The sequence below is a fragment of the Opisthocomus hoazin genome, chromosome 35 (genome assembly GCF_030867145.1).
Source record: "Opisthocomus hoazin isolate bOpiHoa1 chromosome 35, bOpiHoa1.hap1, whole genome shotgun sequence".
Taxonomy (NCBI): Eukaryota; Metazoa; Chordata; class Aves; order Opisthocomiformes; family Opisthocomidae; genus Opisthocomus; species Opisthocomus hoazin.
This window is the reverse complement of record NC_134448.1, coordinates 1-26,481: the sequence shown is the minus strand read 5'-3', so window position 1 is coordinate 26,481 and position 26,481 is coordinate 1. Positions and strand designations below refer to the sequence as shown.

Here is a 26,481-nt window from a genome sequence, read left to right as displayed (position 1 = left end):
TTCCAGGCAAATGCAGGTGTCTCCTTTCAGACTACAGACAAACCCCTCCTGGCATAAGGGCGGTATGCTTGCTTTCTTCAGTGAAGATTCATAATGCAGTACCTGTCCTGGTCCCACTGAGACTTTAAGGGGACAGATAGCAAGGAGAGGTGGTTTCTGGTAGAGGGTGGGCTTTGGTGCATATCCAACAGCCAGGCTTGTTTGCCTCTGCTGCTGGAGTTTGGACTGTGGCTATGGCCGACTTCTGGAATGAATACGTATAATCCGTATTCCGCCACAGGCTTATAAGCCAGGCTACCATGTGAAAACCTAGGCTTCCAAATCCCCATTAACAGGAGAAACAAACAGACACAAAGAGCAAAAACCTCTATCCCTTGGTTAAAGAGGAAATGCGGAGGGTTTCCGGACTCTGGCAGCCCAAAAGGCATTGAAAGATGTAAACCCAGCAGTCATGGAAGCTCCCTCGTTAGCCCTGCCAGACTACAACAAGCCTTTTTTATTATATTTAGGTAATATGGCTCTCAGAGGTGTTAGGAGGAAGAGGGCGGGACTCCCCGCCCGTGTGACGGGGCCTTTTGTCACAATGTGCTGGGTCACATGAGGTGCGGGGGGGTGGTTGCCGTGTGCCATTGTGTGCACAGTGACGTGCTTGCGGCTGTCGGCCGGGAAACCCCTCACTGGAACCCTGAGGCAGGGGTTCTGTTGGTGCCGTCGCCAGCGGTCGTGCCTGGCAGCGCTGGGTGCACGAGAGGGAGCCAAGGCTGAGCCGGGGCCGCGGAGGCCTCTCCCCATCGTCCTCCCGCCCACCAGCAGACGCCGTCGCGGAGCAGGCACCGCCTGGCCCCAGCCATGCCTGGCGTGCACTACAAGTTCTCTGCCAAACTGGACTTTGATACCATCAGCTTCCACGGCCTCCACATCTCCCTGCATGACCTCAAGCGCCAGATCATGGGCCGCGAGCAGCTGAAGGCATCCAACTGCGACCTGCAGATCACCGACGCCCAGAGCAAAGAAGGTGAGTGGGGCGGCGGGCACGGGGCCTCGGGGACCGCCCGGCTGGTGGAGTTGCAGACCACCGCATGGGGCTGCAGCCTGCGGGAGCCCCGCTCTGCTCTTTGCAGCTCAACTCAGCATAGCGTGAGTCAGCCTGGGGCTCGTCCCGCCAGCGTGCGGGGGATCAGGAGGGCCAGCGGCACCGGGGATACGCGGGGTGGGCAGCGTTAATGCCATTCAGCCACGACCGGTAGCTGTGACTTGTGTTGAGGCCTCACAGAGCTGTTTGTTTGGGGTTGCTGTTCTGACGACGGCCTTTGGATCCGTGCTTTAGAGCAGAGCTAGGCATGGAGGAATATGTGGTTGATGGGCGACATTTAGCGCTCACAGAAGCTTTGGTGTCCTGGAATTCTTCTAGGTAAAATGCTAAAAAGGTTTGGGAGGATATCTGTGGGGATAATCAGGACCTGTTTTAAAAAGTGGGGGTGTGAGGGGGTGGCGTGCCCTCTTCCCTGCTTCCTATAGACGCGTGTTCTGTAAAGGCAGAATTCCCTTCCAAAAGCCTGTTCTCAGGAATGATGCATTTTAACTTGCCTCTATTAAATTTGATGTGAATTTCATGACCTGTCTTTTATAACAGATGTTTTCACATTATTGTGGAAGAACTGCAAACTCCGTGACTCAGGTTTCTGTAACATTCTGACTCAGAACACTTGGAGAATGTGCTGTTCTGCTTATCAGGCAAAATCAACAAACTGTAACACCAAAATGGGTGTCTGAACTGGCCTTAGATGAATAGTTTTAGGGAAGAACAGTGCTCTTGGCAGACTGTCTCTTGAAGTCAGCCGTTGCTGGAGTTCAGTGTTGCAGCACGCACTTGACAGCTGTAGTAGTGCCACGATGTGATGTCTTCAGAAAACCTCAGGCTAACTCTGAGTGAAACCATTTGGCCTCACAGCTGCTGTCTTCAAGACTGCGCAAACTGAGCATTTCAGAGCAGACACTTCAGCAGCTTTTAAGGCTTGCCCTTCCCCGTGCCGTTTTGTTGATGTGCTAGTGTGGGGGATTTCTTTGGTTACGCCTCAGCGTGCAATTAATTCCTGGGCTGCCAGGCAGCATTGCTGTGTGGAGCCTTCCTAAAGGGTTTGGAGTTCCCCGTTTCCCTGGGTGAGCTGAGGGTAAGCCGTGTGCCCATTCCAAAACCATGATGTTTCAGTGGAGCCCATGCAAGGTCTGTCTGGGAAGGAGCTGCTCGGGCTCTGTCCCCAGCAGGCTGGGACCTCTCGGGGCTGTGCGGTCAGCGAGGTCAGTGTCCCTTGGCCAGGGGCTTAGGGCAGGTGTCTTTTAGTTCATTACCACGGGGTGTCCAGCTCGGCTTTCGCTTTCCCAGTCACACGCTGAAGTGGCAAGCCATGCCAATAAGGCATTAAGGCATCAGGCAGTCTGTGTAATCAGATTAATGACTGAAAGTATGTTAGATTTTATTGACTCATCCTTTCAAAGCAATGCAGGTGCTCTTTTGGAGCACAGTACTGTATAATCATAATGCAAATCAAAGTTCCATGAAGCATCTGGCCTACTGCACTAGCTAATTCAAGCAAGGATGAGATACCAACTGTGGTTGGGATCCTCTTTTGGTGGAAGCTGAAAATGCAGAAATAGCAGTCCAGTCTATTAATCAGGATGTTTCGAGGCAGTGCCAGCGACACAGAGGACTGGTTTGTCACAAAGTGTGCAAGTGGTGCTGATTAGAACAGAGTTGAAAAATGAGATGAGGAGAAAGCATATTTTTAAGCAGCAGGGAGAAAATGTGTTCTTGGGAAGTACCCTGTTTTCTGGTCGAGGCAGTCTGGCATGTCAGCAGTCATTTTGATCTCTTACTCTGCAGATCGCTTCCCCAGTCACGTAACAGCTGGTGAGCAAGACATCCAAGCCTAATAAAGGCTTTTCTTTGTCGTTTCGCATGTAGGCTTGCCTTCTGATGACTTCTGCTGAGCTTCTGTCCTTTATCGGAGTGAAAATACTTCTCTAGACAGTGCTCAGAGAGATGCCTTTGCAATGCTGTCAGCATCAAAATGGTGGATTAAAGCAGGCCATAAAAGAAAGTAGGAACTTTTTTCAGTAACCTGTTTATACCGTATATATGACCCAAATTATTAAAACTAGCAGATTTTTAGAATTATAGGTGAATTGAAAAATGGAATTTTTAAGTGGTGCATTAAATGTGAAGCAGTATAAATTTCAGAGCGTGGCTTGAGTTGTTTGTACTTTTTTGCAGGAAGAAGGTTGTGGATACTAATGCAGTTGTTAATTTAAGCTTTCTAAGTCATCATGAGGCAGCAGTCAAAGTAGCTGTTAACTTGCCTGCCTCCACTCGTTCCTTGAAATACTTCTTTCCTGACTGTTCTGTCTCTTCTGCTCCTGACTTTACTATAACATCCAAATCTTCCTTTGCTTTTGCAAGCTTGCTGAATTGAATCCTTAGTTTTAATCTCAGGTCAGATTGAGAAAAGCCCAGTAGCCACTCACTGTCCGTCACTGGCAGTAAAACAAGTTTTGTGCTCAAAGGGAGTAGGAATCACCCATGTTGTTACCTCCAGCTTGCTGAGTATTTCTGTTGGAGCTCTGCTTGGACACGTGTGAAAAGTCGCCTTGTTGCGCAGGAGGTCACTGCTCACTTTGCAGAGGTTGAGGTGTGTGGTGAGGCCGAGGGACGCTACTTTGTAGGTCCTGGGAGTTGCCAAGTCTCTGCCAGGGGATGCTGCTGCCCTCGGGGAACAGGTTCCTGCTGGGAGATGCCAGTAGGCAGATTACAAGGAATGGCTGCTGACAGTGCTTTAAAATATTTAGTCATATCCAGCTATCCTCATATATTCAGTCTCTTTCTCGGAGAGGTGCTACCCTTTGTAGTCATCCGCAGAACAACCACCATCCTCAGTCCGGCACAGGCACAGCAAACTCCTGTCTTTTTGTGGAGCCACTGTTGCTTATCCTCCGTCTCTGGAATCTCAGTCCAGTGGTTTGTGGTGTGGACCAAAAGGAGTGCTCTGTGTGACTCCGTTCAGCAGGTAGAAGCAGCTGCTTTGGGCTTTGAGAACTGCAGCTGGCACGATCTCCTGGCAGTGGTTTGTCTGGGCCCGACAGCTGTTTGAGCTCCTGCTCCATCACACAGCCCCAGGGCAGGCCTTTCTTGACAGTGGCTGTGTGGTGGTGAGATTTTCCTTTTGAGAAGAGCTCCAGCTGTTGGCTTCAGGCTAGCACTTCTGTAAAAGCTTCTGTTTTTGTCATTAGTAGTCCTTTCTCCTATGATTTGAAACTGCTCCAAAGTCCCGAGGAAGCTTGCTGTTCAGCTCCGTAGGGGTTAAGATCGGAAATTAGTTTTGTCTCAAAGATTTCCCAGTTTTCTGAAGAAGGATTCCATCATTTGGAAATAGAAGTAAAATTTTCATTTCGTTGTTGAAATACTGTCTTCTGATAGGTATGTTTTGGTCTGAGAGAGGTTCCTGCCTGTAGGAATAATATGCTGAAAAATGGAGTGTAAATTGTGAAATATTCCTGTTCTGTGTGTGATCACTGAGTAAAACCACCCTGACGGAGCTTGACTAGACATACATCATCTTTGGTTTTCAGAGTATCGTTCCGATTCGTCTGTCAGGGTAAGGGCTTTTGATATTGAAGACCGTCGGCAGATTACAGGGAATGGCTGCTGACAGTGCTTTAAAAGATTTAATCTTATCCAGCTTGTGTAAGAACAAGATAAACACTGTTCTCGTGGAGAGGCCTTTGCATTTTAAGCTTATTCAGTCGAAGTGTCACAGGTAGTGTTTTTTTTTGTTTGGGCTTTATATAAAAGGTCACAAGGCTTCCCTCCTCTGCAGAAGACTAGCGTGGTGAAAGCCAAGGCAAAGCATGGAGAGCTTCAGGCACACTCTGTTTTCGAAAGGCTGTTAAAGCCTGTCTTTGCAAGTGATTTAGTTTGAGTGTCTCTGCACTGCGAAAAGTGAATCGAAAGAATTCACATCCCTTTGGTTAATTCAAACTAGACGATTAGCTTAAGAGGGGAGAGACAGCTTTACTTTGAGCCAATTCTGCCTTCCTTGTGAAAGCAAGCTGAAAAAAGCCCCAACATTTCTGTGATTCAAATCCTAGCACTGCAGTTTCATTACTGTCCTGGTTTTAGCTTGGATAGAGTTAATCTTCCTCCCAGTAGCTGCTGTGCTTTGGATTTAGTAGGAGAACAGTGCTGACGATGCGGATGTTTTCAGTCATTGCTATGAAGTCAGGGACTTTTCCAGTCTCCCATGCTCAGCTGACGAGCAGGTGTGCAGGAGCTGGGAGGGAGCACAGCCAGCCCAAGCTGGGCAGCGGAAATATTCCATGCCAGGGATGGCACGCTCAATTTGTAAGGGTGGCTAGCAGGGGGGTAGGCATCCTTTTTCTTTAATTCGCTTTTCTATGAGTTGGCATCCTCTCCTGTCTGGGAGTTCGAACTTTTGCAGGAGTTTGGTCTTCAGCGGGAATTTTGCAAAATTCATGAAATCTGCAAGTTCCAGGTTCTGTGATCGCTTCTGGGGAACTGGCTGGGAATCGGTCATTAGGTGGTGGGAACATTGTATTGTATAGAGTTTGTTTTGCATATTCAGTAGCAGTAGTAGCTGTAGTATTTCCTTTGTTGTCTTATTAAACTGTCTTTATCTCAGCCCCTGAGTTTCCCCTTCTGTCCATTTCTGCTCCCCATCACACTGGGGGGGAAGGGGAGGAGTGAGCGAGCGGCTGTCGGGAACTCGTTGCTGGCTGCTGCGTTAAACCCCAACAGTTTCCGTTGAAATGTGAAGCACTGCCCAGCTGATAAGTGTGGCTGTTGACGGATTAAGCTCGCAGAAGCAGAGTTGGCAGGCTCTCCTCTCTGTTCTGTCAGTCCTGAGCACTGGCAGCAGAAGGAAATCACTTTTAGTGAACACCTTGGAAGGCAATGGCACAGAGCTTCATGCTTTAGCCAAGCGCCTGTTTTGTTGCAGGGCAAGCCAGTCAGATGTTACAATCTGGTTTCTGCAGGGGAGACCTTGTTTTTCTCCAAAGATCTACTGGTTTTGTAGCCTACCAGAAGCAAAAGCAACTGAATCTCCATCAGGAAAGAACTTCATGCATTAGCAGACTCTCTTTTTGTGACCTCTGAGACCCTTTTGTTGTTGGCATTGAAACTACTTTTAAAAAAAAGAAAAAGATTTTGCTGCTTGTGTTTGATGATCAAACCCAAAGATTACTTGAAATGTACTGTTAGTGTGTTTGAGACAACAAAAGCGTGATGTTACATATAAAATGTTGCTTTCATAGCTGTAAAGGTATTCTCTGAAGTGCTATGTAATTACATACGAATATACATTCCTATGAATTCACAAAGGTTTTTTTTCTGAATTCATGTTTTTTTCAGAATACACTGATGATAATGCCCTGATTCCGAAGAACTCATCAGTTATTGTCAGAAGAATCCCTGCCAGAGGACTCAGAGCTACCAGCAAAACACATGCTGCGTAGGTATCTGTAAAGCATTGCCTGCTCGGTTAGGGGTTTCAGGGTGTTAACTTGGTTTATGGACGTCAGTTCACAGAGGCGTTCAGGTTGTACCTCTCCTGCTAAAGCTGCTGTTAGGTTTTGGTGGAATGAGGTGGATTTTAACCTGTGTCCACCAAAGCAGACAGACATTTTTAGGCCTGCTGGGACATGGGGTTCAAACTCCAACAATGGTAACTTTTAAGATGATGCTGTTGGGTTTGTTCTTGGGCTTGATTGTTCTGAGACCCAAGCTGTAGATCCCGTTTCCTCTGTGTGGAGAGATTCCTTATTCTCTGTGTTTGCTTTTACTGCTTTTGTAGTAGAGAGAGAGAGGCATTTGCATTGTAGTGTAAACTTACCATCTGCTCCATCCTCCAAAGAGTCTGATTCTCAGTGTTTGACTAGTTCTTGCATTTGGGGGAGGGGGGTGGGATATGGCAAGTGTTCTTACGCCCCAAATCTGGGTATTTTTGCACACGAGCCTATAGAGGAAAGACCAAGGCTTGCCAGCTGGTGACCCGTGCAAACAAGAAGTTTAGAACTCTTAGAGTAATTTGTGATGAAGTAGACATGTGACTTAGGGGTTTTGTTTTAGTTGCACTGCATGTCCCAAGAGAGACCAGTTTCTGGATACAAATACATTTCGACATTCACTAGACTATCAGAACACATTGTTTTGGTTTTCAGGTTCTGTAATCTGCTTTCACTGCTTTAAGCTGGGTACAAGTGCTTTATTTTAACTTCTGATCACCTTTATTTCTTCTTCCAGAAGTCGAACTGAGCCAGGGAGTGGAACATCAAAAGCAGTACGTAAAAAACCAATCTCACACTTTTTTTCTGTAAAACTGCATTTAATTCTAAACGGTGTAGCCTTGTGCTAATTTTCCACACATTGCCTTAAAACATGGTATATGCTGTAAATGCACTGTATTCGATTCAGCATAGTAAAAGCTGAGGAATGCCATCACTGGCACAGTTCTAATGTGAATAATGGTATTTGTGCCTACTGATGCATTGTATTTCATATTGAATATGCTGGAATACTTCCTGTATGATTTTGTGTTGCACAGATAATGCAGGATCGTTTTTAGATCACATAGGTTCGAGGTTTGCACAGCTGAGCGTGGTGCCATGTTCTACACCTGTCTGTCTGTAGCTGGTTAAATGAACGCTTGCATAGCTTGTTGTGTGCTTTTTGTTTCTTGCAAGAAGAATTGTTTGGAGTGTATTTTTTTCCATTTTCACGTTGTATCACTTAGCTTTTGTTTTTAAATACTTTTTTTTTGCCTAATGTTTTTTGACAATGTTATCAAAAACCATGGAGAACCTATTATTGTTAAACCTGGTGTCCTGTTTCTTACTTCTACCTTGGGGGTTCAAACAAATACAAACCCCAACTTACCTGATATGTTTTGAGGCCAGTTCTTGCAGCTAAATGATTTCTTTTCACGTCCTTAAAAAGTGGGTATTTGTTCTTAAGCCTGTGTAATTGAAATGATATTGTTTGGGCCCCGCTGAGTACATCAATGTCTTTCATAGATTGGCGTGAATGTAAATGGGATTATCACGTTCTGCATCTAATCTTTCCACTTTATCTGATGAAGCAGTTTAGTTTCACAGTTTGCCTGCAAATGAAAGCATATAAAGCAGAATGTACAAATTCTGGCAGCAGGTTAGAGCCTGGTGCTTTTGTGGGTAAGAGCCCTGTCCTTTTTCCTAACTTCTGCCTGCTGTCCGTTTTTGGGTGTGGGTGACTTAAGGGTTGGACGCTGCTTTAATTTCCCAGAGGTTCAGCCTTTCTTTAGTATGCCACCGCTTTGAAGATATATTTGGAAAAGGGGCAGCATTGCTCTTCAGGTTTCAAAGCACTGTCATTCTGCTGCTGAAATAGAAACAAGTAACACAAGGAAATATCGAACTGGTAATGGTCTAGACCTTGATTTGCCATTTGGCTCGACGACTATGTGTAACTATGCATGTCAAAATAGCCCTTATGGTAAAAAACTTACTATGTGGTGATTTGTATTTTTCATCTTTATTTGAAGTATGACTGCTTTTTCTTCACTAGAATCATGTGAGGCATTACACTAACCCTGGATCACTGGATCTGATCACTTGATTAGCTGTTAGGATAATTTAAATCAGAAACTCATGAACTCTGGGTCTATGTTTTCTGAAGCATACAGCCTCTGATTTCCTTGCAATGGTATGCAATTAACTTCATATGGAAAACTTTTTGTATGTAGGTCTAAAAACACCAAGTCTAAACCTGACTTCTGCAATTCTACCACTGGTGGGTTCAAATTCCTTTTTGGACATCAGTGCCTCTCTATTGTGACTTTGAGTAAGTTGAACTGGCCCTCGTAGTAAATTTCATGCATTTACATAAACCACGTTTATGGTATTTGATATAATTCAGATGGGGTTTTATTTCTTGAAAACAGTATTTTTCTCTTTGTTTACTGCCATGCCTATAAAGACAAGTCCCAAGCTCATAAATAAAGTTCACATTCTTTTAGCCTCACGTGTTCCCTGGCATGTCCGTATTACCTTTCCAAGGAGCATTTTCCCATAAACTAACAGAGACGTCTCAGAAAAAAACAACAAAAAAACAACCAAACAATCCTGGAGCGGGAGAGAAGACTTAGCGTGAGATAGAACTAATGAAAGGTAGTGAAGGACAAAGCAAAACCATGCCCTTCTTGTTCGCTCTGACTGTCCCTGATTTGGGTTGTCAAGCCAAGGTGCAAGCCGTGCGTCTCTCTTGACAAGTCCCCTCTCCCTCTTGCACTGTAAAAGCGCTGCAGCCTCAGGTGCTGCTAGTGCTGGAGACACAACTAGCTTTATTCTTAAAGTTAGCTCAGGTCTTAGTCTAAAGTGTGGGGTTTGGGGTTTTTGTTTGTTTGTTTGTTTTTAATACACATATTTCTGTACACATTTCCAAGGAGAACCTGCATCTTAGTGTGGTAGGAAGAAGTCACTGGACAGCTTGTCAATTACTGTAGAACAGTAAAGCAGCAAAATTAAAAGGAGTTACGATGTTTTTTAGAAGAGCATGCACAAGAACTTATACTTTGAACATTTCTTCCTTGTCTTGCTCTTCTGTTAGCTATCATTCTACACTTCCAAATGTGCGCTGCTGTCCCACTGTTACTACAGCCAGAGCGAGGAAGTGGATACTTTTTGATTTAGTGTTCCTATTTCAGACTGCGAGGATCTCGAGGTGGTATTTGTCCTCAGAGGCTGCAGAAATGCAGAGAGTCCTGGCCATTGTCTGAGCACTGTCAAGCACAACGGTGATCCTTCCTGGCTGAAGTTTGAGTGCAGTCAGGCTATCAGGTTTTAGGAAAGCACTGTAATCTAAATGTAGCCCTCCAGCAGTGAGGTTAGCCTTTTCCTCCTATTTTCTGTGCCCCTTCCCACTCGCTTTATGTCAGTTCCTTTTTAGCCTTCTGTTGGAAATGGGAGTTAATATATTGACTGTTGATTTTGGGTGTTTGGGTTTTTTTTCAAATTCTTCTGCAGTATTTTCTTAAGGTTGTATACAGCTTTCGCAGAGATGTTTTTTCTACTTGACTGATTGGAGGAACTGGCAGGAAATACTATAGTAGAAATTTCAAGGGAAAAAAGGCACAAGATTGTGGGATCATTGGAAGATGGCTGTTGGACAAACATAGTAAATAGTACCCAAGTTACCTATTTTCTGATTTTGAGAACTGTTTAGTAGAAAGGAGTGCTATTACCTCCTTTAAGAAATTAGACCATATCCTGCAGGCCACATAACAACTGCTTCCTGGCAAAAAACGCAAACTAGGTAATAGTTTATGAACAGCTGTGTTTCAATTACTGGTCAAGAGGAGACTGTTCAATGCTAGACTCCAACAGAGAGCTTTCCTAATTTCTTGTTTGCTTCTGAAAAACCACAGAATTATAATGGTTGTGCTTCCGTGAGAGAACATAGGCCTGTCTTTCCACATGTAAAAAGCAGTGTCATGTGGAGCGTGAAGCTTCAAAATACACGATCAGGCTTCCTTTTTAACAGAACTAGGTACGAAATGTTCTGAAGAGAAGGGAAGTCGAATCCTCTGGTCAGACTTGAGATGGAAAGACGGTCTCTTTTTGCCGTTCTGCATGTGATTTGAGTGTCTTTCTGGCATCATTTTACCAGTGTAAGCTGTACTGCTGCTGGTGGCATAATGGAATTCAATATCCTGGAAAAACAACCAGATAAGTGTTACCCTTGGAAAAACTGCACTTTGATGTTAGTTCTCAATAAACACCGCAGCCCTCAAGCGGCCTGAGGACTTCATTCCTGCAGCTGCTCCAGTAGGTATCTGGGAGAGAGGAGTGTGGTTGCAATGGAGAGAAAAATTCCAGGATTGTGCTCTGAATCCATGCTTTCATCATCATTAAAAACTGGTTTTGGTCTGACAGCAAGGAGAATAAGATTAAATTCTCACACTTTCCAAACCAATTTGGGCAGTATGGCCCGTGGTCTAATAAAATACAGGAAATCAGTTTTCTCAGTTTTTATAGGCTACTCTGTCATGGGAAACACATTTATTTCAACACTTCGAGCAGTTTGTTTTTTTCTAGACAAAGTGGTGGGTTACTTTTATGGCTAATGTTTCGGATTGGTGCTTTTATTGGGGTTTTGTGGGGTACGGTGAGTTTGGCATTTTTACACTTACTGGCAGGAGGGGCAGCGTTCATGTCTCAGGGCTGATATGCCTGGACTTTGTTTTGACAGGCAGCTACTGTGTGCTTAGAAGCCTAACCTTGTGCATTTATGAATGATGAGACATTAACCGATTCATTTAAAAACTACACTGAAAAAAAGTTTCCTGAAGTGACGCTTCCTTCTCAAATAAACTTAATTTTTTTAAAATCCCTTTTAGCTGAATATTGACAGCTGCCTTACTCCTTTGACTTTTAAGCAGTGTTGAGCATTTGGCAAGGGTCTCTCTCCGAGATATTCTGGAGGAATGAGTAGATCTCAAGTGGCTTTGGTTGTTTTAGTTTCTTCTCCTTCATCACATCGGCACTCTCAGGCTGTCAAAGGTTTGGACTTTGTTTGGAACAAGTACAAATCACACCAAGTTGGAAATGCCTCTTTCAGTGACGCTCAGAGGATATAGTGCAGACTTTCAGACTACAGCAGAGGTTAACTATTGTTGTGTTTTGGTTGTAGAACTTCAAAATGTGTTTCATTTTTTGTGAACAGGTTGATGACTCTTCTGCATCTCTTCCTCTGGCCCAGCTTATTAAGGTACATATATATTCTTGTCAAATCCTTAAAAATCAAAAGAGTTTCCTTCATATTTTTAAATCTTATACTGTGATCTATAGCTGGATCACTGTTTCAATCTGAACACAACATTACTTTCATTTATAATAGTTTAAAATATTTATTTGAATCTTAAAATATGAGTATCTTTTGACACTGTCCTTTAAAGAGAAGCTCCCACTTTGGGAAGGTAGAAGGTGAGCACCTTGTCAGACTCAACGTGATGTGGCACTATTACTCATCTTCAAGACACAAAGAAGAAGAACCTCAGATGCCGTTTACCGTTTCTAACACTTTTCATTAATTTTGCATTGGAAACTACCACAATTCTCAGCGAAGAATTCAATTCCTGTAAGTTGTGGACATTTCAGTGGGGTTTGCAAGAACCAAAACAGAGGCGTTTCTGTAACACAGACAACAGCGCTGTCGCGAAACCTGTCTGTGGTTCTGTAAACTCCTGTGAAGTTTGGCTCTAAAATGTGAAACACTGCCCAAGTGGTGTACACATTTCAGCTTTCTGGAAAACGCAAATATTTCCAAAAAGTGCAGGAACATAAGATAAAGCAGCTCAAAATTGTTACGTACTTGACCTCTTCAGTGCAGACCGGCTTAGCATGGAGGCAGTGTGTTACAGTCAAAAGTTTTCTGGTTTATTATTACTGTGTATTAAAGGGCATACTTGAATTGTGGTCTATTCCTAGAAATATTTTGTGGGTTTTGGATGTCTTCTGGAAACTCTTTGGGTTCCAACAAATTAGTCAGGTATCCATAAAGTTTTCTGTAAGAGTTCATGGAAATGATTTCAAAGATGTTGGTCTGGATTATGTTACTGTTCAGAAAAAATTGTGTGTATGAAACAACCATTTAATACAACGCTGAAACGAGTGGGCACTTTTCTGAATGAACGTGTATAAAACCAAACCCACGAGTGACTGATCTCAGTGATAGGTGCTTGAAGGTCCAGACCATTTACAGTCGCTCCCTTAGAGCCTGCTTGTATCTGGAATCACAGAATCACAGAATAGTAGGGGTTGGAAGGGACCTCTGTGGGTCATCTCGTCCAACCCTCCTGCCGAAGCAGGGTCACCCAGAGAAGGCTGCACAGGACCTTGTCCAGGCGGGGCTGGAATATCTCCAGAGAAGGAGACTCCACAACCTCCCTGGGCAGCCTGTTCCAGGGCTCCGTCACCCTCAGAGGGAAGAAGTTCTTCCTCGTGTTCAGACGGAACTTCCTGTGCCTCACTTTGTGCCCATTGCCCCTTGTCCTGTCACTGGGCACCACTGAAAAGAGCTTGGCCCCATCCTCCTGACACCCACCCTTCAGATATTTGAACAAAGAGGACTTTAAAACAAATCAGCTGGCTTCACTGATTTGAAGATCTAGTTCTGCATAGGGCTCTATTACAATTTGTCTATTAAAAGGGCACAATCAACTGGAAGAAAGTGCATGTTTTTCTTACAGTAGTTCAAGAAGTTAGCAGGGGGGGAGCTTGGTCAAATTTCTACTGAAAAGAATCTTTTGTCTTGCTGAGTGACTTTAAAAAACTTGATTGTTTTTAATGCTTCCGTGTCTGAAGCTGAATTTCATCAAGCAGAAACAACTGCCCCGACTCTTCAGCTGGGTGTCCTTTCAATGCCGTAAAATGGAAATAAGGATACTTGCATACGTCTTTCTCAGTGAAATGTGCAGTGGATGTCTTCTCCTTCAAATAGTCTGGGGCTTAAAAACCGGTTTAAAAACACTGAATACTACAGGTTTTTCTACGCACAGGTTCAGTCCACTCGGAATAGAATTGGATTGGTTACACAAGTCCTTCTGTAAGGCCCGAACAGAGCCTAAGGACTGGAGTGCCCAAGAATGCTCCTGTCAAGTAGATTGACAGGTACACAAAGACCATGCTGTGGCGTGAGGACTCCCCAGAACATCTCCAGGACAACTCTCTTTTGTAGAAGCAGCTGTCTTCATGCCCCCCACCTAGCGCTGTGCTGTTCTTTGCAGGATGGGATGAGTGATGTTGTCTTTGCTGTGTGGGCTGAAATGTGTTTCCAGTGTGTGTGCCAATAACTGTCTGCTCAACAGACTGCCAACCTGGCTGCGGCCAATGCTTCTGAAGAGGATAAAATAAAGGCCATGATGGTGCAGTCTTGCCAGGAGTACGATCCCATCAAGTAAGTGTTGAGAATGCCAAATCTTTTCTTTGGAGATTATGGAAAGGTTGTAGAGATGTTTGTTTTAGCAAGAGAGACAAAGCATACCTTTTTCTTTTTTTCCCCAAAAATCTCCAGTTACATGAAAAGACCCGTGGGTCCACCTCCATCATCATTCCCTTGCCGTTACTATGGAAAACCAGGCCACTATAGAAGGAACTGCCCGACAAGTGGGGTAAGGTGGTGGGGGACTGTTGCGGTGGGAACGAGGACTCGACCAATATGATCCATAACAGTCACCTTTATTAGCAGAGAATCTTTATTATATGGACAGCACTCGGTACAGCACTCGGTTGTGACTGGTCACTATTCATAGAGCGTCTATTAATAGAACACCCGGATTATATAGGCAGAACTTGACTATGATTGGTTACTATTCATAGAACGTCTGTTTACCTGCAGCCAGCCTTGGGGCATCTGTTTATCCACAGCCGGCCTCTCGATGGCCTTGAGGCCTGTGCTGCTGCAGAGCGATCAAGTCCATATTCAGAGTGTCTGGGCTGCTCACAATATGTCCCTGTTCTTCCAGAAATCCCACAGGGGACCTCTGGTGTTGCTCGGGTTTTCATATTTTCACCTTGGCAGTCACAGGGCAAATGCACGAAGACTCCTGTTAAGAATTGTTTCTCTTGGGGTGAAGTACAGAGGTTCTAGGGCAGTGTTGCAAAGCTCCTCAAAATTCAAGGGAAACCTGGAATGATAAAAGCAAAATTTTCTTTCTTCTGGATCATAGACATTAAAGATGAGCACAGATCTTTCTTGGTTAATTTTCATGCCTATTTTTATCTATTTCACTATTACTGTAAATTTTTCTGGTTTGAGCTCTTTTTAATGACAGTTCATGGTTTCCAGTGTTCCGTATAAAACCAAGATGATTCTGTTGACCCCATCCACTGAATATTTGCGTGTTTTAATTACACAAGTCTCTGCTTGAGTTTTCATGCCACTGAACGTTAGTCACTGACTGTACACGCGTGAGGTGTGAATCCAGCCCTCGTATAGGGACGGAGAACAGAAGTTTCTCCGGTGACTGATTCAGGGCACGGAACTGAGCTCTGGCTCTGAGCTGCGCTTTGGAGGAGGAGCGGGTTTGTGTCTCTCCCCTGCGTGGATGCTGAGCTCAGGGATATTTCACGCTTAAGGAACCTGAAGTTAAGCCAAAGAATGTCGACTGAGTGCAAACCACTGCTCAAGCCTTCGGAACATCCTGGCTATATTCATTTAGGAAAAGAAGTATTTTAGCTGAGCAACCCCTACGCTAGGTGAAAGGAGAGGATTACAGGCTTTTGCTGCTTCAAATCAACATTGAAAGGTCATTTGAAGTGTGGGCCTTAAGATGAGATATGTCTGCATTTCTTTTCTGAACAGGACAAAAATTTTGTGCCTGCTCCCAGAATGAGAAGGAGCACAGGAATTCCGAGGAGTTTCCTGATTGAGCTGAAAGATCCCAACACAAAGGGCGCGATGCTGACAAAGACGGGAAAATACGCAATACCAATTATTAATGCGTACGTATGGCCTTAAGTGGACTGACCAAAAGGAGAAAAACCACGCGTAGATGTCTGAGTGGTAATGCAACCATGTTGGCCGGCATCTGTGATTACGAGGGAGGAAGCATTGTCGTCGTATCTTCACCTTAAAATCTGTGATACTTTCTAGTATTAAAATCGCGGGATCCTGCCCCTGGAACTTGGGTCAGCTTATGGCATTTCTGTATTTCTGCAAAACATTTCAGTAGTGTTGACAGTGGGAGTCGTTCTCTTGGAAAGCTCATTTTGCTTCTGGTTTATGTTTCAAAGGCTTCTTGCAAAATTTAACAAGTGGCTGTTGCACTGAGGTTTCCGCCCCCTCTGACTTTGAGCAAATCCCACATGTGAAAGAGACAAAAGTTCTCCTCTTGCTCTAAACTAAGAAAATACTACTACTGTGTACTGACAGGAGTGGCTGTTTTAAAAAGCACTTGGTAGCACTTCTGCTTTTCTGTCGTGGATCTCCTTGGGTGGAAGCTGTAACACAGACTTCCTTTGTTTATAAAATGTAATTACTCGGAGACTAACTTTATTGTGAGCCTGCATTTACTCTTACCCCCTGGAAAAAGAGAGGTGGGATTCATTTCACCTGCTCTCTAGCTGTCAAAAAATCATTTTTCTTGTCTGAGCTAATTTCTTAGTGGATCCAACAAATGGGAGAGTTCTGCAGAAGGAAAATTGTTCCCCCTCCCCCTTCTAGTCTTGTGGCTATAGAAAAGTAGTTGAAACTGAATGCCTACATTTCAGAAGGCTGATGTGGAGTGAGAAGAATTCCATCTATTACCTTCCTTTGATAAAATCCACAGCTTGGAGAAGTTTTCCTTTACCCGCCTTTAACTTTTTTCCTGTTTCCTTACCCCCTGCCCCCCCCCCCCCTCCCCTTCCCGCAGGGAAGCTTACGCCCAAGGCAAGAAGGAGAAGCCTCCCTTTGTGCCAGAGGAGCTGCCCTCCTCCTCCTCCTCCTCCGATGCCCTTCCGGATGAGCTGCTGTGCCTCATCTGCAAAGACGCAATGACTGATGCAGCCGTTACTCCCTGCTGCGGCAGCAGTTACTGTGACGAGTGTGAGTGTTACTGCCTTGTTTGTTAGCTCAGTGCATCGCGTCTGATCTTCTGAAGCGGAAAGAGGAGATAACAAAACTACTTGGTTACCCGTTCTGTTTGATACTTAGGGATACCCTGAGTCGGGAAGGACTCTTCTTGTACAAAGGGGGAAAAAAGACAGAAAGCTTCTTCCCCTTTTCACCTGTCCAGTTGAATCCTCTTCACGCGCGGAGGGACGGCTATGAGAAGAGTGCACACCTGTGCAGGTGCTGACAGCGTTAGATACCCAATGCATTTAGTCTGTCCGCAGCCCTTTCTCTCGTAGAACGTTACATAGCCAGCTCTGGTGACTTTCTGCAGCCTGCAGCAAACGGATCACTGGGCATTTAATGACCATTCTGCTCCACGGGAAAGCTAGCTAAACCCTTCAGAATGCAAAGATCCTCATGGTCTTTTGAGATGTGTTTTCTTCATTAACCTTGAGGAGGGTGACTTCTCACTGTACGAGACAAGGGAAAACAGACCAGTCAAAACATCAAGGCACAGCCTGCTCTGCATCTTCAGATGTGACAACAGTGAAATACCAAAACTGTACAGTTCTTTGCTGCGTACTAGAAATCTTCTGCACTCTGGAACCTTTATAGCTTCATGCTCTGAACTGAAGACCATAGTAACTCATTAACTGTATGGTGTTTTTACAGCTGATTAGAACCCCCAGCATTTCCATAGCTTTGCTAAAAACTATTTGGATGATTCTAATTTTTCACAGGTATTAGAACAGCATTGCTGGCATCTGAGGAACATACCTGCCCAGCGTGTCACCAGGCAGGCGTTTCTCCTGATGATTTAGCTGCCAACAAGTTCCTACGCCAGGTAACATGATGACTTTTAAATAAACTGTTTGTAAGCAAAGCCTGTCTGCAAAAAGCTGAAAGGGAAGAAAACATTAATTGACAGCTCCTTCAGCAAGGCTAAATTGAATAAAGCTAAATGTTCTTTTCAAATGCATCGTTTGTTGTTACAGCAGCTCACAACTCTTCAGAGATGCTCTGGCAAATTGAGGTCAGGCTTTTGGTTAACAGGATTGCCTCCCTTTCAGCTCGGTATTAACACTGAAGTACTGAAATACAGACACTCGCGGTTACCAGTGATTAACATCAGTGTTTAGTGGGATGCGTTCCTCTATCTGTCTGTTGATGTATTTTAGGATTGATAGCATTTACAGGAATACACAAGGAATTTTACTCTCTGGAGGCTTTTGTGCGTCTATGTACTCAAGTTTTCTGTTACCTTTTTGTAAATGTTCTTCTGCCTCCAGGCTGTCAACAACTTCAAAACCGGAGCTGGCTACACCACAAGGTTCCTTCAGAAGATTCAGCAGCAGCAGCAGCAGCCACCACCACTGCTGCCTGTCGCACCTCCTGGACCCTTTCAGTAAGTAAATCTGTAGATCAACCTGAACAGAAAAGACACCAAAACGCTGCAGTTAGAGTCTTCTTCTTGAGCTCCCCCGCTAGCAGTTTGTGTGTCACTAGTGCCAGTCCAGATAATTGTGGGAGTTCTGGCTGCCGCTTCTGCTCGGAGAGAGGACACTTTGAGATGCTGGACGTGTGCCTCATGCAAGAATTTTCTTAGCAGTGTTGCTTGTGTGGTGCCCTTCTCAGTCCTTCAGTGCAGGTTTACCCTGAAGGAGGAACTTTTTCCACCTGATGTCTGGAATGCAAATAGCCGCTCTGTCCAAAGCCTGTCAGGCTCCTCTGTGCCGTTGAACGCAAAGGATCGCAATCCAAAAGAAGCTCTGAGGCAGCCCCTGAACTAGCACACAAACCTTTCCTCGGAAAGCTGCTGTTATCGCATCTTCCAAAACGGAGATGCAGCGTGGGGGCTTTACATATTCTAATGCTTTCATGCGCAACTGGCTTAAGAAAATATCTGGTGTAGATTTTTTTTTTTTTCAGTTTACAGTAGTCAGGCTTTTCACACCTTGGACTTTATATTTCAAGTAGCTCTTCAAAACCCTGTGTGAATCATAAAAATTTGGTTGTTTGTTTGTTTTTTTTGTAGTGCTGCCAATACCGCTGTATCTTCTCCTGCTCTGGTGACTGCCACCGAATGTTCTGAATCTTCCTCTCTGTCAGTGAGCCGTTTGTTGGAAGAGGAGGTAAGTTGATTTCAAGAGATGCAGGGATTCCTCTATTGTAGTGGAGCTTATTTTCCACCCCTTTGCATTTTTTCACAAGGGCTATCAGGTTGCTGTCCTAAGACAAGCAGCATTACCGAGTCTCCTGGGCCCCCAAAGGCAATCAATCCCCACCACTGGTAAGTCAGTATTACTTTAGAATTTCTTTTATCAATGATCTTCAGGTAAAGTGAATGGGATTTTGTTCTGTTTCCTCTCCCCGCTCCCAAAGGTCATCCCACGAGAGCCGGTACAATTCGCCCAGCAGGTGCCAGACCAGGCTGGGAACTGTGAGTATGGACAGAAATTCGGTGTATTACTACTTGTAACCTGTGAAATGAGGCTGTAACACGTAACTGATGCAACAGCAGATTTATAGTGACAGAAGTGTGCACAGATAGTTGTGGAGAATACAGATGGTAATTAATTTTTAAATGGCTTAACTGGAATTGGCTTTAACAAAGGGGATCTGTGCTTGCAGTAAGATTATTTCAAGGAAATCTTTTTGAGGATCTCTTGAATTGGTGAAGGACTTTGACAGGAGGCGTGATGCTAATGAGCATACGCAGAATAATGGGAAATGATTCTTTAAAAAATCAGAACAGAAAAACTTGTGAAGAAAAAACTCAGGGTAGCTGACGTTTTCTACCCCCAAAAATCGCTGGGGCAGGAGTCTGGCTAGCTCTCTGCTGGCGATGCTGTCAGTCTCTTTCCGAGAGCAGTGGCACTGAGTCCTGGTACGAGAGGCCGAGTTGAGAAGCTTTTTGATACGACTCTTGTTGAAATGCGGTCACTGTCCCTGGGTAGAGCTAGCGGTGTGTGCAGCATTTTGCTAGGACAGCTGGCTGGAAGTGTTGGTTAAGTAGTCCTGTCTGTAGGAGCGCAGTGCAAGTATTTTACGTCCCGCACAGACTGCCAAAGAAGTAGTGAAGTTCAGCAGACTGAGCTGGCATTTTAAAATGGAGCTTTACTGACTTCAGGCTAAATGCTGTTTTCCTGATGTTTGATACTGCACTGTAGCCATTCAGAGTTGCTCTTTCTGCATCTCACTGCAACAAAAACGATTTGCACTGCGAGTAGTGGTGGAGTCGTTAAAAATGTGCGTGCTCACGTACCAGTAAGGCCATTATACACCACCTTGAATCAATCAGTGGCTGTGGTAGTTCATGCGCCAGAGGGGAGTGGAAAAGACTGACCCTTCCTGCATGTTTTCACACTAACAAGCAGCAGCTGTTCTGTCTGGTGAGCAGAACCTTTCCCACGTCATCAGGTTCTGCAATTTGCAGTAGCATTATGTCGGCAGCTGCGTGAATCTTTGACGTGAGCATATAGACAGGAAAAATAAACCCTAACCGAATTTGGGAGGAAAAAAACTGTCGAGAGTGACTGTTTTGAATGAACTTCTATTTTTTTTTTCTTTTTTTTTAAGGTCCAAGTCTCCGTATAATACTTCACCTTGCTGCAGAAGATCACATACCTACTCCAAGTCGAGATCTGCCCGCTCGTGCTCCTCCTCTCGATCATTAAGGCGTTCCCACTCTCGTTCCCGCTCACCATCGCCGCCGTATCCAAGAAGAGGCAAAGGGAAGAGTCTAAAGCATCGCTCTCGGTCAAGGTCACACAGGTCTCAACATTCAAGGTCACGCTCACGCCCATGCAGAGGACAGCTTTCACAGTCAAGGTCTCCAGGGTTTAGAGGCCAGTCTCCCGCCAAATGGACTGCAGCTCGAAGGGGAGGAGAGAGGGAGCGTTTTAACAGAGGCACGGAAGGTCCATCCTGCGATCTGAAGGCTTACTGTGGCACTGAAAGCAGTACTGTTATTTCCAGTTTGACTGACTTTAGAATGGCCTTACTCTTAGTAATGGAATGACTTCAGATGGTGATAGCAAGTAACTTATTTCTTTTGCCTTTAATAAAAATATTAAGACATGATTTCAAATAATAAACAACATACAACAGAAAGAAACTTGATTTGATATGTTTTTAATTAGATGTGTTGCATATTACAAGCCATGTCAGGTCACTGGTAATCAGCCTTGACTTTGCTGTTCAAAAACAACAGGGCTAAACTTGATCAGTTCCCTGAAATCATTAATTAAAATAATAAAAGTCCCTGGAAAAAAAAATAGCAAAGAGTCATTCACAGCTCCAACAGATACCGGAGCAGGCCATCTGCACAGATTCAGTACAGCTGTATTTTTCAGCCCTTTGGTGACATTTGTATTGCATATGCACACCCCCAGCTCGTCCAGAACATCACACCGCAGGCAGAGTCAGGAGAGAGAAAACGTCCTTTTACTGTGGACACCGAGTGCGGGAGCCTGGCAGTCACAGGGGCTCCTCCAGGAGCAGGAAATCAGCACCTGCAGCGACACGGTCAGAGAGCACGGATCAACGCGCAGAGGCAGCAGCAGCCGCGGCTCGGTTCCCCTGTCTCTGGGAACACAGCGCACAGGGAGCTGTCGACAGCCCAGCAGACAGAGCTGCTGCCGGCAGTGGCTGCGCGGTGGCTCTGGCGCCTTGTCCCCACGGGCGATGCCCTCGCAGAGCTGTGCGTGCGCAGAGAGGCCCCGTGCCCCTGTGCCAGGCAGCGGGGCTCCGTCGGGAGCCCCCGGGAGCTGCCGTGGGGTCCTTCCCAAACCCTGCGCAGCACCAGCCCGAGCTGCACTGCCTCAGAGCAGCGCTCAGAGCTGGGAAAGACGGGCAAATGAGCCCGGCACACACCTGGGCTTCTGCACTCGCTGGACCCTCCTGCTTTTTTCCACTCCCCGTCTTTTTCTCTCTTGCTTATTTTCTTCTCTTGCTGGCATTCCCTCTCCTCTGCCCACACCTCTTTTCTCTTTCTTTTTCTTCAGTGTTCATGTGCCTGGGGGGAGCCTGCAAACCTTTCCATCCCACAGTGGGATTAGATAGGGGAAACCAGGACCCACTGGAATCAGTTCTGCATTTCACCAGAGCTGACTCCTTTTACCTGCTTTCGTCCAAAGGCTCTTTGGTCCTTCCGCACATACCGGGGAGTCGAGCGGTGTCCCTGGGCTGGCAGGAGGCGAAGTGACAGGTGCCTACACCAGAAATGGCGGCGTCAGCAGGTGGCAAGGGGCGCCCGGGAGTCGTCAGTGACCGTTTGGCAAACAGGCTTTGCTTGGGAAATAGGTCTTGCTGTAGAAAATTTGGAGGTATTTCCTTTGATTAAGCACACGCCTAACACATTTGAGGAACAACCTTTCCAGTTTCACCTACAATGTATCACCCCAAAGAAAAAAAAACACCAAACCCACAGAAACCCAGCAGGGATGGAACGCCAGGAAGAGGCCCAGCAGCCACTTGGACTCATCAGGAACCACCCTCCCACACCAGACACATTGTCCCAGTGGTGGTGGAGCTGCCGTACCTCTGCCGTTTCCGATCCCACCACCGCTGTGGATGTGCCCATGGGCGCGGGCGACTGCTCAGCTGGGGGACCAGACAGGTCAGCCACCTCCTCCCCAAAGATTTCTCCGCAGTTCTCGGTCATAAACTCCACCAGTGTCTTCACCTGCACACAGCAAAGCCTTGCTCTCAGCGCAGGGGCAGGCAGGCAGCCTCTCCCACTCCTGAGCCTTGCTTCCACGCAGCAGGCTGTCGCTGTGGGGCTGCTCTTCCAGGCAGCCACCCCACCAGCGTCTGCTGGAGAGAGGGGGCAGCCAGGGACCTCTCCACAGCCCAGCTCTGATCACCATCCGGCTGCAGCCGTCCCGCTTCAAGAGAGCGTACCTTCTCCGTCACCTCCAGCATGGCCTCCAGCGGCAGCAGCTCCTCGTTGGGTGGGCTCAGCAGGTTTGGCCCAACGCGGATGGCCAGGCTGATGACGCTCATCCTGCTGCTGGCTGCGTGCTGGCCGATTTGCTGGAGGAGGGACAGCAGCCGCTTCAGGAGGACAAGATTTGCTGCAGGCAATCTGCTGGCCACCCTGAGGGAACAGGAACACCACGATGACAAAGCAGCTGTTGCCCCAGCCCTCCTCCAAGCTTGCCAGAGGCAGCTGGGAGCCAGTGGCTGTGTTGCGCAGCTCTCCAGGGGCTCTCACAGAATCACAGAATCACAGAATGGTAGGGGTTGGAAGGGACCTCTGTGGGTCACCCAGCCCAACCCCCTGCCCAAGCAGGGTCACCCATAGCAGGCTGCACAGCACCGCGTCCAGGCGGGGCTGGAATATCTCCAGAGAAGGAGACTCCACAGCCTCCCTGGGCAGCCTGGGACAGGGCTCCGTCACCCTCAGAGGGAAGAAGTTCTTCCTCACCACGCAGTGCACAGGAACACAGCGCAGAAATCAGGAACATGAAATAAAACGAGGAGCTGGCATGTGACTGCTAGTGACATGTGCTGTGACAGTTAACGAGTGCGTCCCGTGTAACACAATTCCTTCAGAGGATGATGTCGGAGTAACCCAGAGGTGTTTTTCTCCCCTCTCCCTGTTCCAGGTTTCCTCCAGTAATCGCCAGTCTGATGCGACTCATCCGACGGAAGCTTGCCAGCAGCCGTCACTGTTCCTGCTTGTGGAGGTGAGTTTCTTGTGACAGGGCTGTCTGCCCCAGCGTTTCCTTTTCGGAAGCATCTGATGTTCAGCTGAAAGAGAAATCAGAAATCTTCCACTAAAATTCACGCTTTTCTTTGTTCGTTCTGGTTGGGTTTATGGTCCTGGATCGTTTATCAGCTGGGTAGGTGCAGGAGCACGTGTGTAGGAACACGGTGGAAACCCTGGAGCAGTGATGGAGCTCTGGTTTCAGCAGCAATGGAGGGATGTGTCATGCCTGCACCCAGTTTTGAACCAGCGTCGCAGTAACTGAAGTTTTTGCATGTGTTACATGATGGATGTTACATGATGTCCTTCATCTGTTGTGGCTGCTTTAGTTCTTGACTCCATCAAAATCAGCTGTAGTGCTGGAAGTTGCAAAACGTTCTCCTCTTCTTGTGTTATTTGGTGGTTATTCCAACCACCAAACAGCTCTGTGCGGCTGTGCTTTAGCTTTGCAATGTGCAACATTTATGTCAGCAGAGTTCCAGTAATTGCTAGAAATGCAACTGTGGTGTTTGGTTTGGTTGTTGCTTTTTTTTTTAAAGTATAAACTATTTCCTCAAAGTTTTAGTGGATTTCATTGGCCAAAGTCACAAGGCATGATTGCACCTTGATTTCATTCAAGCTGTTCCAAGGGAAAGTACTGAAAAATGCTACAGAACCTCTTTCAGCTTCCCCTCCTCCCCACCCCGCTACTAAAGCTGCTGTTGCTCTTTCAGACAGAAGGGCTGTCATTTTCACAGGGTGTCTTTGTCAAGTTTGGCAAAAATCCCGTTCCCGGCTGTGCCACTCCTTCCTGGGTCCTGTCTGTGTGCACACACGGCTGCATTCAGTGGGCGGAATTACGGGAAGGAGTTTGCAGCAGGCTGCTGTCGGCCATGGGCAGTGCTATGGAGTAGTTATTTCTGCAGTAGCCAAGTAGAGCTGTGAGGAACTGGGAAGCGTGCTGAGGTCTGACGTGCCTGGAGACGTTTGGTGATGTAGACGTAGCATGGGGTTCTTTCTTCCTTACAGCCTCTCATCTGTCTGTCTGTCTGTCCCAAGGGCTGGAGGCGTCAGTTAAACCCAGTGGCTTTCCACCACAGATGGTGAAAATCTCAGGAGTACGACTTTGGTGGGTCCTGTCGGCACGCGGGCAAGGGCACTGGTCTGCCAAGATGATGTGACATCCTCAGAAGAATTTGGTGTCTTTTCTCACTTTTGGAGTGTTGCCAAGTTACACTCTGGGCTTTCTCATTCTGCTCTGATATTGCAGAAGCTCGGTCCTTCTTTGTCCCTCTCCTGGGTACCTTTCTGGAAAGCCATTCCAGAGGCCCGTGGTGTCTGAGCAGGGGCTGTGTCCCTTCGCGCGGTGGCTGTTGGCGAGCTGCCAGCTCACAGGGGCTGGTGGCTGTCACCCTCCTTGCTGTGTGAGGGACAGGGAGCAGATGGGACCCCGTGCTCTCCTGGGCTGCCTGGATGTGTGCTTGGCAGATGTGAGCAGATGGAGATGGCTGCTTTGTTGAGAAGAAACAAGAGTACCTCTGAGATTTAGTCAGTTAAATGCTCAGCTGTTAGGAAAGAAAGAAAAGGCTTCCAGAGGGTGGAAGGCAGGGTGTGGGGGGGCGCCCCGGGGCATGCTGGGAGCTGTAGTCCTGGGGCCTGCCCTGGGGCAGGGGCTGCTGCTGGCCATGTTGGTTCCCGGGGCATGCTGGGAGCTGCAGGCCCGGGGCAGGGGCTGCTGGGTGGCCATGTTGGTTCCCGGGGCATGCTGGGAGCTGCAGGCCCGGGGCAGGGGCTGCTGGGTGGCCATGTTGGTTCGCGGGGCATGCTGGGAGCTGCAGGCCCGGGGCAGGGGCTGCTGGGTGGCCATGTTGGTTCGCGGGGCATGCTGGGAGCTGCAGGCCCGGGGCAGGGGCTGCTGGGTGGCCATGTTGGTTCGCGGGGCATGCTGGGAGCTGCAGGCCCGGGGCAGGGGCTGCTGGGTGGCCATGTTGGTTCCCGGGGCATGCTGGGAGCTGCAGGCCCGGGGCAGGGGCTGCTGGGTGGCCATGTTGGTGTGGCAGGGACAGGATCCACTGCAGGCCACGGCTGAGGTGAGGGCTGGGGCTGCCCGTGAGGGGAGCGGGGCCGTGGGGCGGGCACTGGGGGCTGTGCTGCCTGCTGGCCACGCGAGGGGGGCGGGGGGGAGCTCCCCGCTGGAGCTGGGCCCGGCCGGGGCAGCCCCGGGGGGGAGCCCAGAGCTGGGGAGGGGCAGGGGACGGAGACGGAGCCCCCGGGCACAGGCACCAGCGGGCTGTGGGCTGAGCAAGGGAAGGCAGAGCTGCTCCTCTGTGTGTTGCCTTTCCCTCTGCTCCCTTCTCCCCTCCCTGTGTGTTGCCTTTCTCTCTGCTCCCTTCTCCCCTCCCTGTCCCTCGGTGAGGCTGGTGTCCTTCCCTGGTGTCCTTCCCTGGTGAGGTGAGCTCCCAGCCCGGGCTGAGGGAGAGAGAAAAGGGGTGAGGGGGGAGGGGTCGCAGCCCTGAGTGTGCAAGTTTCATACAGACGCCCGGTTCTGAAGATACAGCGTGTGTGTGGGTCAGCGTTACCTGAAGATTTTTTTTCCTGGTTGATTTGATGCAGCGTGGTACATTTTGGTGGGAACACGGGGATGATGTATCCGAAGTTGCTGAAAATGAGGTGATCCTGGTCATAGGTTTTATTTCTTTGCCTGTTCTGGGAGCATCATTCTGCATGTATTGCTAAATGTATGTCTTCATTTCATTGAAACTGCAGTGTAAAACTGGAAATATTGTACCTGCAAAAGAATGGGAACAGCTGTCCTTGTTCGCCAAGGTGAGCAGAGAAGCAGTGGGGAGCAGTTTGCAGGATCAGAACTTCAGCCTGCTCTGGGTGATAGACCCTCAGGTGGGTAAAGAGAAACCTCGCTTTTTGAAATACAACTCTTCCTATCATGGTATTTCTTTTGTTCGGTTGTGTTGGCAGTCAGACTCTAAACATGTGATTAAACTGTTAAAAATCAAGCTATTTAAGGATTCTTTACTGTCTTAAATCCCATTACAAGCAGTGCACTGTGTTGCCCTGTGGATACTGCATTCTCATGAGTGACCTGACTGGAAGTTTTCCTTTTCTTTCTAGTACAGGGATGCATTTATGA

General features: G+C 47.1%; 1 protein-coding gene across 1 annotated transcript; it reads left to right on the top strand.

The window, feature by feature from the left end:
• Positions 1 to 849: 849 nt before the first annotated feature.
• Positions 850 to 7,385, top strand: LOC142365320 (E3 ubiquitin-protein ligase RBBP6-like; the record flags this gene model as incomplete). Its single annotated transcript, XM_075446048.1, has 3 exons — positions 850 to 1,015; positions 6,425 to 6,524; positions 7,316 to 7,385. Coding segments are annotated over exons 1-3 (336 nt in total), but the record flags the coding sequence as incomplete, so codon positions are not given.
• Between the last annotated feature and the right edge of the window lie 19,096 nt (positions 7,386 to 26,481).